This window comes from Mastigoproctus giganteus, chromosome 14, assembly GCF_048544385.1.
Source record: "Mastigoproctus giganteus isolate SK-2022 chromosome 14, ASM4854438v1, whole genome shotgun sequence".
Classification (NCBI taxonomy): Eukaryota; Metazoa; Arthropoda; class Arachnida; order Uropygi; family Thelyphonidae; genus Mastigoproctus; species Mastigoproctus giganteus.
In genome coordinates this window covers 102,003,316-102,017,991 of record NC_143588.1, presented here as the reverse complement: position 1 = coordinate 102,017,991, position 14,676 = coordinate 102,003,316, and the positions used below count along the sequence as shown (strand labels likewise).

Below are 14,676 nucleotides of genomic sequence, written 5' to 3'. Positions count from 1 at the left end.
TGAATGCATGACTCATGAGTGGGAGGCACTTCTTGGGACTGAAGGATTCATGCTTGCCATCTAAACCAGATAATCAACACCAGGAATTACAGGAAATATATCGTCAATGACCCTGCTGGAGTGACAGATGAAACATGTCGGCAATGCCACCTCACTACAGAAACAATCCAGCACATTACTGTGGGATGTAGGGTTATCATGCAGGTGGCATACATGCATAGACATGACTAGGTCATCAGGATAATACACCAGAAGCTAGTGCAAAAATACCTGTTGATCAAAAGAAGTGTACCATATTATAACTATCAACCCCAGACTGTACTAGAGACCTCCTATGCACAAACTATACTGGGACCATGCCATAATAATGGAGAAGATGCTCCTGCACAACAGATCAGACATAATCCTCATTGACAAGAAGGAAATAGCTACCTACCTAATCAATGTAGCAGTGCCCAAAGCCAGCAACCTCCAGAAAATCTATGTGGAAAAGATCAGGAGGTACACAGACCTATGACAGGAAGTCAAAGTAATCTGGCATATGGAACAAGTAATGACCATCCTGATCACCATGTCAACCACTGACATAGCACCAAAGAGCCTCCATAAGAACTTACCAGCAATAGGCCTCACAGAGAATACTTACATGGAGCTCCAGAAAGCTGCATTCCTTGAACACCTGTAGGACGGTCAGAAAGTTCCTTGACCAACAATAGTAACCAGATATAACAACCACCCTATGCACCTGTACCAGTACCCATTGCAGGATGGAAAAATCCATTAGGAGATGAAACAAGACTAATAATAATAGGAATAATAACTATTTTTTACAATCTGATACCAAAATTTATATCTTGAAGTACTCCAGTTTAAATGTTTTAGTCCGTCTCCATATCAGAACATGCTTGCATTGTGTTCATGTTATAATATTCCATATTTACTCCACGAGATCCTGTCATCATAATGACTAGTTCTACTTTGCTGCATTACATACAGCAGCAAGAGAGGATTTAAAAAATGGTGTGGAAAGGATATTTAAACTGCATTTTGATAACATGCACTGGTAACTTTTGCTGGTATAGCGTAAAAGCTTTTCATCTGAATAGTTATTTTGATTAAGTGTAACTCCTGAGGTCAATTAGCTGTATTCCTTCCAAGGAATACAGCTAATTGACCATGCTATCCACTGCTACTGTGAAAGTGATTGCATCTCAGCTATGAGCACTAGCTGTACTAATTCATGTAATCTAACTGAGCATTAGTGAATGTTTGCATTTATAATAAAATTTTGGCTTAATTTTTATATACTTTTCTGTGTAAACGTGCAATATGATAAATGTACTACATTACATATGGCGCCTTCATAGCCAGGTGGGCAGGAGCAGCAGTGCGTAGCACACGCTTCTTGATTAGACCGGGGTTCGAACCCGTGACCACCAAATATGGAGGATGCGGAAAGGTCAGGGAATGACCACCACATATCCCCTGAGCAATATGGCCTTAGTTGCTAATGCTCCTAAAAACCAAATAACGAACAACAACATTACATATATGGTATTATTAATATGATTTGATCCCAACTTTTTCACATTTCTGATTTCTTGAATATCTTTGCATCATTTTCTTTGAGTCACTTCTTAAATTTTTCTAATAAGTTATTTAATTTCTAGGCACCAATTTCAATTTATAATACTGCCAGTTACCTTTCCAAATACCTGGGCTCCAGTTGTGAACCTGAAGGAACTGTTTACAATAAATTCAACACAGATGGTGAAAAGTTTAATGCTATGTTGACAGCTCTCAAGGTAACGTGGCTATAATTAAATATACATTATTTTTCAAAGTATAATTGGATGCCATTGAGGCAATATTAATATTAGTTTAAGTGGTTCACCTACTAGACTTTTTTTGTTACATCTTAATTGCAGTATAAAGTTGCTAATATATATATATATATTTTTTTTCTTTTTTAATGTAGGTAAAATGTTAATTTGTTTTTTGAATTAATCATTAATTGAATAATAAAACAATTATAGAAGACTAATTGTTTTTGAATTCTTTCTAAAGATAATTGTCTGAAAGGGGGATGATACTAATTTAGTCATTATTAGAAGTTAAACAAAATAAATACACTTAATACAGATATTAAGGTTCTGTTGAACCCCATCTTCAGGCATTTAAACAAATCAGAACCTTGAAATGGAACCAATTATATTAAGTGTAGATTGATATGATAACACTTCAGAAAACATCTTAAAATATAATCACATGGTGTAACAGTGTATTAATTTCATTTTTACTTCACAAATATTGTAATACAAGGAATTATCTTTCAAAAAAAAAAAAAAAGTTATTTCAGGTAATTCCAGGTTATTCCTATAATCAGGCAGCACAGTGTGCATATATAGATATAATGCACGATAAATATCCTATGACCAAGTAGTTGATGAGTCAAAAACATCGAAAATAACTGAACAACCAACCAGTAAATTGCAGTTATTGAAAGTTACATTAAACTTGAACAAATTAAAATTGAAAATTACATTAAACTTGAATTCTTAATGTTAGTAGTGGCATGTGATGCAAGAAAGCAAGTGTATGAGTTTATGCAGCATCAGCCAAAAAAAAAATTTAGAAAACAATTCTCTCTAAATGTTTGTCCAGTTCCTCCTTAAATTTATTTAACCTATCAACTTCCACAACAACAGATGGAAGTTTGTTCCGGCAATTAACCACTCCCTGGCTACAGACAAATTTCCGCACATCAATTCTACATCTCTTTCCTAAATTTAAATTTATGCTCCCTTAGGTTTGTAATCTGAACAAGTGGAAGAATCCCATCAGAATTCAGCATACTCAGCCCATTCAAGGCCTTATACACCCCAATCAGATCACCTTGCAGGTGCCTAGTCTCCAGCCACTGCAATTTGCAGCACTTAAGCCTCTCTTGGCAAGAGAATCCCTTCATTCCCCTCACCAATCTTGTTGCACTTCTCTGTACATGCTCAAGTAAATCTACATCCTTCCTAAAATGAGGCCTCCAGACCTGTACGCCGTACTCAAGGCGTGGCCTGACCATTGCCTTATACAGAGGGACAACACCTCCCTTTCCCTGCTAGCAAAATTCTTGTATATCATTGACAAAACCCCATGACCTGCCCTGGCAGCCTGTCTGCATTGCTCAGAAAACTTCATATCTGACTGCACAATTACTCCCAGGTCTTTTTCATTTTCTACCACCTTAAATGTAGTACCACGCAGTTGGGGATGTGCATTATAGCCATAGTAGCTTATGCGCCATTAAACTCCCATAACAACAGCAACACAGTTGGTACATTTCTCTGGGGATTACTTCTGCCTATATGCAGTACTTTTCATTTGTCAATGTTAAACTTTAGTTGCCACTTCTCAGCCCATCTGCCCAAATTTTCTAGATCCTGTTGCAGTAGCACACTGCCACTACTGTCATTAACAACCCTGCCAACCTTTGTATCATCTGCAAACTTTGACACTAAGCCTGATATACCTTCAACAATATCATTCATAAATATACAAAACAACAGTGGACCCAACACTGAACCCTGTGGGACTCCACTAATAACATTGGTCCATGAAGAGCAGCACCCATTGATTACCATCCTCTGTCTCTCCCACTCAACCATCCTTTTATCCATTCTAGCAACTTACCCTTAATACCATTCTGCTCCAATTTGTACAGTAGTCTTTCCTGCACAACAGTGTCAAAAGCTTTCCTGAAATCTAAGTATATGATATCAAAATTATTTTTTGTATCCACTTCCTTTATCACCACATCATAATATCCAATCAAATTTGTCAGACAAGACTTTCCCTTAACAAACCCATGCTGTGTCTGAATTATTGCTGCAGTCTTGTCTAGATGATCCTGCAATGCATCTTTAACCAGTGACTCCGTTATTTTACCCGGAATAGAAGTTAAACTAACTGGCCTGTAATTACTTGTGTCACCCTTCGATCCCCCTTTGTGAATTGGGGATACATTTGCACATCTCGAGTCACTGGGGACCTCCCCTGAATCCAAGGATGCTCTCATAATTATGGCTAAGGGTTTGCTTACTTCCTTTGCTGCCGCCTTTAATATAACTGGATAGATCCCATCCACCCCAGGTGCCTTTCTTACGTTTAACTTCAACAATTTTTCCTCCACTTTGTTCTCAATTATTACAAAATCATTAGGCACCCTGCTACAATTTGATAACCTTCTGGCATTTTCCTTCCTTAATAACTCCTCATGTGTGAATGTAGATGCAAAATACTCATTCAGTTTGTTTACTATCTGATCAGGATTATCAACAGTCGAACCATCGATATCAAGTGGACCAATCAGATTCATCCCCTTCCTTTTAGAGTTTATATAAGTAAAGAAATCCTTGCTGTTTTTCTTAGCAGACTTTGTCAAAGATTTCTCGTAATCTGCCTTCGCCTGCCTAACCTCCTTTGTGACTTGATTTGTATCTTCCACGATTAAATCCTTGAATGCTTCCCACTTAAAATTTTCTGTTGGTAACATCATCAGTTGATTCCACTGTACAGAATTTAAAAACTGTCTAAGACCACTGTAGTCACCTTTATGGAAGCAAAAACCCTTTCCTTTACCCCTGATGGTAATTATATCTTTAAGTAAATCCTACATCAGGACACTGTGATCACTACCACCTAGTGGTTCCTTTATCTGAAATTCTTAATACACGAATGATCAATGCTGGTAACCAGATCAAGAGTATTACCCTCTCTGGTTGCCTCTCGAACATGCTGCTGCAGAAAACAATCATCCAATTAATCCACAAAAATGTTACTAGTGTGCGAGTGACCAACCCACAAGTTACAGTCAATATATGGGAAGTTAAAATCCCGCATTATAAGACATTCTGATTTACTAACCCGCTGTATTTCTCTGTACAATTCTTCATTGTACTCATTTGAGTCATTAGGCCTATAACACACTCCTACTCTTATTTTTGCTTTTGCAGTGCTTATGTCACACCAAACTGACTCAACAGTGCACTGTTCATCTATATCAATTAGATGCACTTCTTTTGATTTTATGTTTTTCTTAATTAACAGCATAACACCTCCTCCCTTCCTATCCTGTCTATCCTTTCTGTACACATTGTACTCCCCAAATTCCGCGGCGACTCCGTAGCCAGGTGGGAAGGAGCAGCAGCAGTGCATAGCACACGCTTCTTGATTAGACCGGGGTTCGAGCTCGTCACCACCAAATATGGAGGATGCGGAAAGGTCAGGGAATGACCACCGAATATCCCGGAGCAATATGGCCTTAGTTGCTAATGCTCCTAAAAAAAAAAAAAAAAAAAAAAACAAACCAAACCCCAAATTCCAATTCTGCATTCCTAATATCTGTGTGACACCACGTCTCTGCTATCCCAACAATAACCAGGGTATGTCTGCCAGGGGCAAAAAGTTGATGATGTTGTGAAGCCTATATCATCTTAATAAGGTTATATGTTTAACCATATAACCTCATTAAATCAATAGATGAATACAGAAATGCAAAAAAACTTGGGTTTTTTGTGGAATAATTTTAGGTTAGGTAAAAGCTATCATTTTTGATTAAGTGAGCAGCCTAACCACTCAGTTCAGAAATTTAGTGTGTTCTAAGTTTTATACTTGTAGATTGACCACTGCATTTCTCTTTCAACACTTTTAATTGTTTACACCAGGGCTTTTTTTGTGACGGTACGCATCAGTATGGCGTACCGGCACCTTTTTTAACAGCGTGTGACATTTGCATGCAGTACATTTCGAAATTTAAAATATTCAGCAATTTTTTTTTCACATGTTTGATCATTATTCAAATACATACACTTAAAGTTATTTTACTAAATTTGCATTTTTCACTGTCTATTGTTAAGATATTTTCTATATAAAACTTTATAACCATTTTTGTTATTTTAGATTACTCAGTCGGACCTCTGTTTTACCAACATAAAATTGTTTCGGTTCGTTATATGAAAAATTTCATATAATGAACAGATTAGGGAGACTCGGTACATACTGTTCACACTTTGGCCTTCAAGCAATTAGTGCTGCTGCATGAATTAAGAGAGCTAAAGGGATTATTCCACTTAGTGATATTCAGAAATCCTATCCGACCATCTGTCCCACATACCGAGAATTTGCGCTGGTCAAGGGGTATTCCCGATGCGAACAATGGGCTCTGCTCAACCTTCTACTGTAAGTGCCCTCTTCAGGAATTAGGAGAGAGTGGGTTTCTTTGCAAATAATCAACTGTTGTTTCGCAGAAGTGTGTTTTTTTCCATAAATTTTTCATATCTCTATTTACATGGTTACAGTACCTCAATGACTTCCGTTTTGGACAGTTTCACGAAAAAAAAAAAATTCAAATTTAAGAACTAGTTCAAAGAGCTAATGATAATATCGATGACAAGAAAAGAAAAATGAGGATAACGAAGGTATTAAACCTTCTAAACATGAAGTGTTGGCAGCTTTTGAAACTTCGTCGTGGCCTGCAGTGTGAAGATGTTCCTGAGAAAAGGAATGTTAAAACAAATGCAAAAAATTTTTAAATGATCGATGTACAGTAAATACAATGTACAACAAAAGATAACCAAATAATTCTGAAGTGTACTAATATTGTGTGCATCATGTCGTATGAAAAAAAAAAAAAATCGTATCTTAATTTGTTATGTATTAATAAATTGTTTTGAAATGTTAGAAAATATATTTACCATCTTTTACTGTATTTCTGAATGTTGAATTATTTTTCATTGTGGAAAAGGTCATATTTCTTTATAACAAAATTTTTGTTTAACAAATTTTTGCAAGGGACAATCGACTTAGTTATATAGAGGTTCCGACTGTAGATTTACTTTAGTGGGGATTATCTCACTTTCACAGGTGTTCTGTTCATCTAAGAAGTACCACCCACTTCGGGAAACTCATGTAACTCTTTCTTGACTCTCCCCCCCCTTTGGAAATGCCATTTCGTAGGGGCTCCTATTGGTTCGCCCCTAATGTTTCCATGGCCTTTGTTACAATGTAAAAGTTTTTTCAACTCAACTTTGTATTTGTGCATTTTCAATTCTGACGCAACAGTTTTATTTATTTGCCCGTGTGATAACGAGATTGTAAGTGAATTAGTATTAAAAAAAAGCTATCTTGAACCGTAAAGTACAAAGTGAAAAGAATTACTAGTTTCTTCTCACCCTCCATAGTTAAGAAATTAAAAACAAGTGAAAATGTGAGTGAAGACCCAATTACAGAAACTGTGTCAAACACTTCTTTTGTTCCTGATGGTATCTGCGCCCAACAGCAAGGGATGACTGACATAAATGACTGGCCAAGTTGCTGGACTGTTGATCAAAAAAATGAGGTAGAGATTCAGTATCGGGTACAGCGTTCCGACTGCTAGCGATGCTGCCGTGATTGACAGGTGCTGACTCCGCCCAGTGTCACGTGATCTCCTTAACAGACGGAGACAGAAACAGCTGGCATGGCTGACACCCACTGCGTGCCAGCTGTGTCACCCGTGCCGGCACGGAATTTTTCCTGATAGCAAAGAATGAGTACCGGCACCTATTTTTGTACAAAAAAAGCACTGGTTTACACTATTACAATATAACAACTATAATCATTAATAATAACAATGCCTTCAAGTAGTTTATGCTATCTCTTCTTCAACATGCAGCTCAAGTTTTGTAATTATAGTTTTTGTAAGTTTATGTAACATCTAGGTTGTCATTTGTATTCATTATAATTCCTGACCAAAAGAGCTTTTATACTGAAATTTAAATGTACCTATTGACTGGAAAGCAAATAATTTTCATTTAGGCAGTTAATGAATTTTCTGTGTTTTTTCAGGCTCAATGCTGAGTTAATATCTCTATATGTGTATGCATCTGTCTACTATTACAAATGTTCCATTCCAGGGCCAACAAAATATACATTGAGTCATCACTGAATTATGACCCCTACCTAATACTTCATAGATCCTCTTTTTGCCCTCAGTACAGCAGCTATCTGACATGGCATTGATTCAACAAGATGTTGTTCCGGAGGTATGGCCAACCAAGCTGTGTGTAATGCAGTCAGCAATGCAGGTATGGAGGCAATTGGTGGATCCAGATGCTCGATATGCCTTTCCATAGTGTCCCACAAGTGCTCTATGGGATTGATATCGGGGGAGTTTGGAGGCCAATCGATATGCTGGAAGTCAGAACTGTGTTCCTCAAACCATTCCTGCACAACCAGTTTGTTGTTGTTTGTTATTTGGTTTTTTAGGAGCATTAGCAACTAAGGCCATATTGCTCCGGGATATGCGGTGGTCATTCCCTGACCTTTCCGCATCCTTCGTATTTGGTGGTGACGGGCTCGAACCCCGGTCTAATCAAGAAGCGTGTGCTATGCACTGCTGCTCCTTCCCACTTGGCTACGGAGGCACCTGCACAACCAGTGCCCAATGGCTTGGTGCATTGTCATCTTGGAAGACACCATCACCATTTGGGAAAAAAGTGTAACATAGGGTGTACACAGTCAGCAAGCAGTTGATGATAGTGGAGACCACTGATATGTTGTTCCACATGCACCAGGGATCCAAATTCCTGCCAGTGAAACATACCCCACACCTACAACTGACAGGTGGCAGGAGCAGCAGTGTGTAGCACATGCTTCTTGATTAGACCGGGGTTCGAGCCTGTGACCACCAAATACGGAGGATGCGGAAAGGTCAGGGATTGACCACCGCATATCCCTGGAGCAATATGGCCTTAGTTGCTAATGCTCCTAAAAACCAAATAACAACAACACCATACAACCGCCTCGACCGGCCTGCACTTTTGGTACCATGCATGATGGATGAAGAGCCTCATGTTGTTGATGCCAAATCCGTACACAACCATCCATGGTGTGGAGTAAATAACATGACTCATCCGACCAGCACACCTTCTTCTAGTCTTCTAACGTCGAACTTGTATGCTATTTGCACTGGGCGAGTCTTTTACGCCGATGAATCTTGGTTAGGAGAGGATGCCGTAGGGGTTGTCTGCTGCTATAGCCTATACGTGCGAGCGTGCAATGCATAGTCATGCCAGATATTGTTCTGGGTTGGCCCATGTTGTATTGGGTAGTCAACTCTTCAACAGTGCTGTGCCTGTTCACCTGTACGAGTCATCGGACCCGGTGCTCACCTCTAACATCAACCTTTTGCTGACCTTTGCAGTTTTGCTGTCGGAGGTGTTGTTTGACCATTTTAATGCCAGTTCTGGTACACTTTAACTGCGGCAGCTCTCAAACACCCCACCAGTTCAGCTGTTTGGGAAATTGAGGCACCAGCTCGTCAAGCACCCACAATCTGTCCTTTATCAAAGTCCGATAAATCCTTCCTTTTACCCATCACACTCGGAATTTTACTACCTACTGAACCACTGACACCTTATCTATGCTACATAGGTCAACTAACTCCACACTCTCGCACCTCACGTGGTAAATGGGTCACATTCAGTTATCATAGGGATGGTCATAATTCAGTGATCACTCAGTGTATGTTGGACAGTTGATAGCAGTCTGCATTTTTCTTGTTGATTAATAAAAGAACATACCGTATTTGCCCATGTATAAGATGCACCTTAATTTTGGGGCCCGAAATTTGAAAAAAAATGTATTACATAAAGTTATTGAACTCAAGTTTTATTCATCATAAAATTCATACAACTCCTTATAACTTGAATTCAGCACTGTACGAAAATCTTTTCTGAGCCATTTCTGGGCAGAACGTGGCAAAACGTAATCTAATATACCAGTAACAAGTGCGAAACAATGAGCTCAAAGACAAGAAGCGCGAAAAAGTGGGAAATGCAAGTAAAAAAATCTACAACCACTGTATAAGATGCACCCAGTTTTTAGACCCCAAATTTTTCAAAAAAAGGTGCGCCTTATACATGGGGAAATACAGTACTTTCCTTTATCCCAATTTTTGTAGGGGTGGGGGAATTAAGACTGAAATCGTAAATGGACCTCAAATTTTCCCACGGACCAACAGAACATAAGGTGAAAATTTGGCCTCAGTCTGAGTTTTTGTTATAGAGTAATATGTGAAATATATTTTCATTTATATGATGAGATTTCTGTGGTCGGGGAGGGGGCTTTGACTGATCTTAATATCTCTGCAGGACCAATGAAACGTATGCTGAAATTGTGGTATCAGCTGAACGTTTTCTTATTAACACATTTCTGGCCACTTATATTTGTAAGGGTCCTTTCTATGTGCCTTGCATTTCAACAAGATTCATAGATTTATGAACTCTATTCATAAATGAATAGAGTTCTATTTTAGTAGCAGATAACATATTATAAGAGCTGATTCAGTGTCATCAGCTTCTGCATACTGTCCATCCTTGTTCCTTTTCAGTCCTGATGTTTCAGGCTGTGGATTTTATTCAAGCGATGCGGATTCTGAATGAAATTCAGAATCCACTTCACTTGAATAGAATTTAGAATCTGGATTACTTGAAAACTAAAGAATTAAAATTCAGAGCATAATCTGTAGAAAATTTTACCATTTATTCTTGTGAAAAATACTAAACTAAACAAAATAACCTGAATGTATAATTAAAGAACATATGAAGCTGTGAACCAAGTATAGAGCATTTATTGAACTCTCTATATAGTGTGATTGATGCTAAGCAAAATTCCAGCTATAATGCAAATACCTGTGGTTCAGCCATTTGCAGATAGAGATTACGTAGCCGAGTGGTCAGGAGTGAGAGTGCATAGCACGCGTTCCTTGAGTGGACCTGGGTTCAAGCCCATGACTACTAAATACAATAAATATTTGTATTGGTGATTTATTGTAAACTCTAATGACCTGGTTGTCATGCTGGAGTATAAACAGAAATTAATTGTTCATTTTGTATGCCTTTACTTTTATAATTATTATTATTATTATAAGCCATATGGTACAAGGAAGCCTGAGGTTTATGTTGCACCAGTTAAAAAAAAATTCCAAAGTTATCCTGAGAGAGAGAGAGAGAGAGAGAGAGAGAGAGAGAGAGAGAGAGAGAGAGAGTCAGAAGTAGAGAATCATCAAGAAAGAGAAGAATGATGATATCCAGCTCAGAACCCTGGTTTGCCATACTCACCAGCTCAGTTGAATGGATAAAAAGTTGTGTTAAGGCCCGTGATTAAATAATGTCTAAACATCAATAACATACTTCAATTACAAGTTAGTTAATGTACACAGTGCATTATATTTCAAATGTTTTTCTTAAAATTAATTGCATATTTTTTCTTTTTTTGTGATTAATTGAAGTGAAAAATAAATATAGTTACCTTCTTATCAATTAATTGATATCTTTGTAAACCACTTAATAAAACTCTGTAGTTTTACGTTCTTGAAACTTAGTTATTTAGTTTAATTACAACTGTATAATATTTGTTACTCTTCTCTAATATTCATGTTTTAAGTCTCTTCTCTCTCTCGATATGTGTATGCATCTGTTTACAAGTGACTTTACATTCCAAATCTTGTGTAACAACACAGCAAAGGATATACAGACTGTCTAAAGCTAACAGTACTGCATTAAAACTACATTTAATCTATGAATTTCTTTTTTCCATGCAAATTATATGGAAGAAAGAAATAATAATTGCCAGATTTCTGGTTTTCCAATTTTAATGAAATGTGGGGATGGCTCAGCACATTTTTCTGCATGAACCAAATATAAAATAACAAGAAAACCTGTCTACTAGGAATTGAGTCATTGCATGTGAACAGATGGACAGACAGACATGGTGAAGACAATAAGTGCTTATGCATATATGCTAACTTGCCTAAAAAAGTACGGCGCCTCTGTAGCCAGGTGGGCAGGAGCAGCAGTTCATAGCACACACTTCTTGATTAGACTGGGATTCATGCCCATGACCACCAAATACGGAGGATGCGGAAAGTTCAGGGAGTGACCACCACATATCCTCGGAGCAATATGGCCTTAGTTGCTAATGCTCCTAAAAACCAAATAACAACAACAACTAAAAAAGTACACAAAAAAGAACAGTGAACACTCCTTTTGCATGAAAAGTAGCTCCTGTATGTTTTCTTATTTACATATATTTAATAATTTTCTCAAATACTATTGTAACAATAATATTATTTGAATTTCATTTAATTAGTGCTCATTTATACTGATGTAATAATAACAATATAGCATATTTTAGGGTTCATGGATGTTTACTTTTATAACAGTATATCAATTATAACTTTTATAACAATATTTTGGTTTAAATTTAAACACTAATCTCTTCTCTGCAAATATTTCATTTTAATGTATGAGTAGTGGTTATGTGTGTGAGGTACTACCCAAAATTTTTCTGCCCCCCCCCCAATTGTGATAATGTAGGTGATGGTATGGAGTGCTGCTACTTACTGATGATATTGTATACCTATGTAAGAATTTTTATGCTAACTACACTTGGTATCATTTTGGTACCTCCAAGTAATATTATGCTGATTACTCTTTATGATCTCTATGTTTTACTAGGATGATGGATTTGAATGAACAAAACAAAAAATTATGCAGAGTTAGAATTGACTCTGCACAATTCTTTGTTCATTATTGGCACTTTTGTATAGGGATCCTACTGCATCTGTGGTAAGCTGTCAGGTTCAAGCATCCAGGAAAATGATGCACTGGTCATTGGTTTCTGCATCATGACAAATTAAAAGAACAAACACTACAGCTGATACTGCTCTCTCTGTGCAATTATTTCTGACCAGAATGACCCTGACCTTCCATATTTCCAGACTAAAATTTGAACTCAAAGGGAGGAGATTTAATGACACTTTTGAGTCAACAAAAATTGAAAGAGGCACTTTGAGGGATAATAAAACAGGAGTTCTAGAAGTGTCTCCATCAGTGCAAGCATTTCTGTAGAAAGGTGTAATTAACTCAAGGGGCTCACTTCAAAGGACAGCATGGAATAGCTGGTAAGAGGAATTTTTTTTTTTATTATTTCTGGGTAGATCCTCTGTATGGATGCTCCTTTTGTTCCAACAGTACTTAAGTAAAGGAATTTTGTCATTTTAATAAGAAAACACATGGTGAAAATTTTAATTTAAAAAATATATATTTTTAAAAATTATGTCTTTAGTTCATTTTGAAGAGGCCTGTAGCTTTGGATTTATTTTTAGGCAATTGGGAACATGGGAAGTGCTTACCAGATTCTTCCTAAAACATTTCAACAACTACATAGTTGTGCCAGTAATAGGAATGTGCCATATTATATTAATGTGGCAGCAGTGCAAGTAAGTTGATAACATGTTTGGTTTTCCCTAATAGAAATTAGTCAGCAATTAATTTCTCATATTAAAAAAAAATAGTTAATATAAATATCTTTGTAACTTTTGACCAGAATTTAATGTTGTCTTTCAGAAAGTTCAGTAGTATGTTCTGTATTTGATGCTGTTACATCCAGGATATGGAAGCTACACTAGCAGTACCAGCTATCCCTGCTAGTCTGGATTGTGTTTTCATAAAGAGTTTCTCAGTGAAATACAAATGACAGTTTATTTTTTTCCCATTTTTAGGTGCATCTCTTTATCATTGCCTATATTAGCTTCATCATTGCATGGTGCATTATAGCCTTAGTTGCTAACGCTCCAATAAAATCTAAAACAAACCAAACCAAATCATCATCATTGCATATGTTAACTTCATCATGTATGAAGGTCTGATTGTAGCTGATGAGTGGATTGTGCTCAAATTTGGTATTTGAAGTTTGAGAAAATAATGGTGACTCTTTGTCAACCTTTTCTGACAAAGAGTTGCCATTATTTTCAGGGACACTATTTTCCCTCCAGTGATGGTTACAGAGCTTAGTTTTACAAAAAACTCCATTATTTTTTTGAACTTTTAATGAACAGTGGATTTGTTTTTTTTTGCTTAAAAATGATTTTACTAATTTAGTCTACTTGTGGATAATACAGTTTTTTCTAAAGTGAGCATAAGCTCAAGCTCTGTCATTGTTACTGGAGGAATAGTAGTGTCCCTAGATAGTACAGACAGAAAAACATTACACAAAATAGCTTTCTTTTCTCAAACTGCATCACTTACAATATCACTAATTTACTTACTTGAAGTTTTTAAAATTCAGCAAAATCAAATTTTAGCATACATTTATATCATATTAAACAGAGCTTTACTAATGTACATAGAATGTTATCAATCTACCTAATTATTGAAACTTGACTTAGTGGACCCTGTATTGATTGCTGCATATGAGACCTGATTATAGTTGAGTCTCTCAAATCTGGCAATTCCTGATGTTTGGAATTTTGCTAGGTTTTCAATGGTCATATTGAAAAAAATTAAAATTTTAATTTTTTTACTATTTTGACTTTATAGCTGAATATTAGAGCAAGATTGTCAAAGAGAGCATTATTAGAGCCAGATTGTAAAAGAGACCATTATTAGAGCAAAATGATTGTCAAAGAAAGCGTTATTTAGAGCACCATTAGCATTACTGTCAAAATTAAAATCAAAATTTTATTTTAAAAAAAGTAAAAAAAAAATTGTGAAAAAAATAAAATCATAAAAAAATAAACTCTGTTACTTTTTTTTTTTCTTTGCAGTAATACCCCCTTTCATTTATATGTATATTATT

At 36.5% G+C, this 14,676-nt stretch overlaps 1 protein-coding gene across 1 annotated transcript in view; it reads left to right on the top strand.

The window, feature by feature from the left end:
• LOC150075450 (uncharacterized) overlaps positions 1–14,676 on the top strand; it is a 286,845-nt gene that overhangs the window by 59,842 nt on the left and 212,327 nt on the right. The window contains exons 12-13 of the mRNA XM_090388490.1: positions 1,671–1,805; positions 13,205–13,318. Of these exons, the coding sequence (XP_090244616.1) occupies positions 1,671–1,805; positions 13,205–13,318 (249 nt within the window). The remainder of the gene's footprint in view (positions 1–1,670; positions 1,806–13,204; positions 13,319–14,676) is intronic.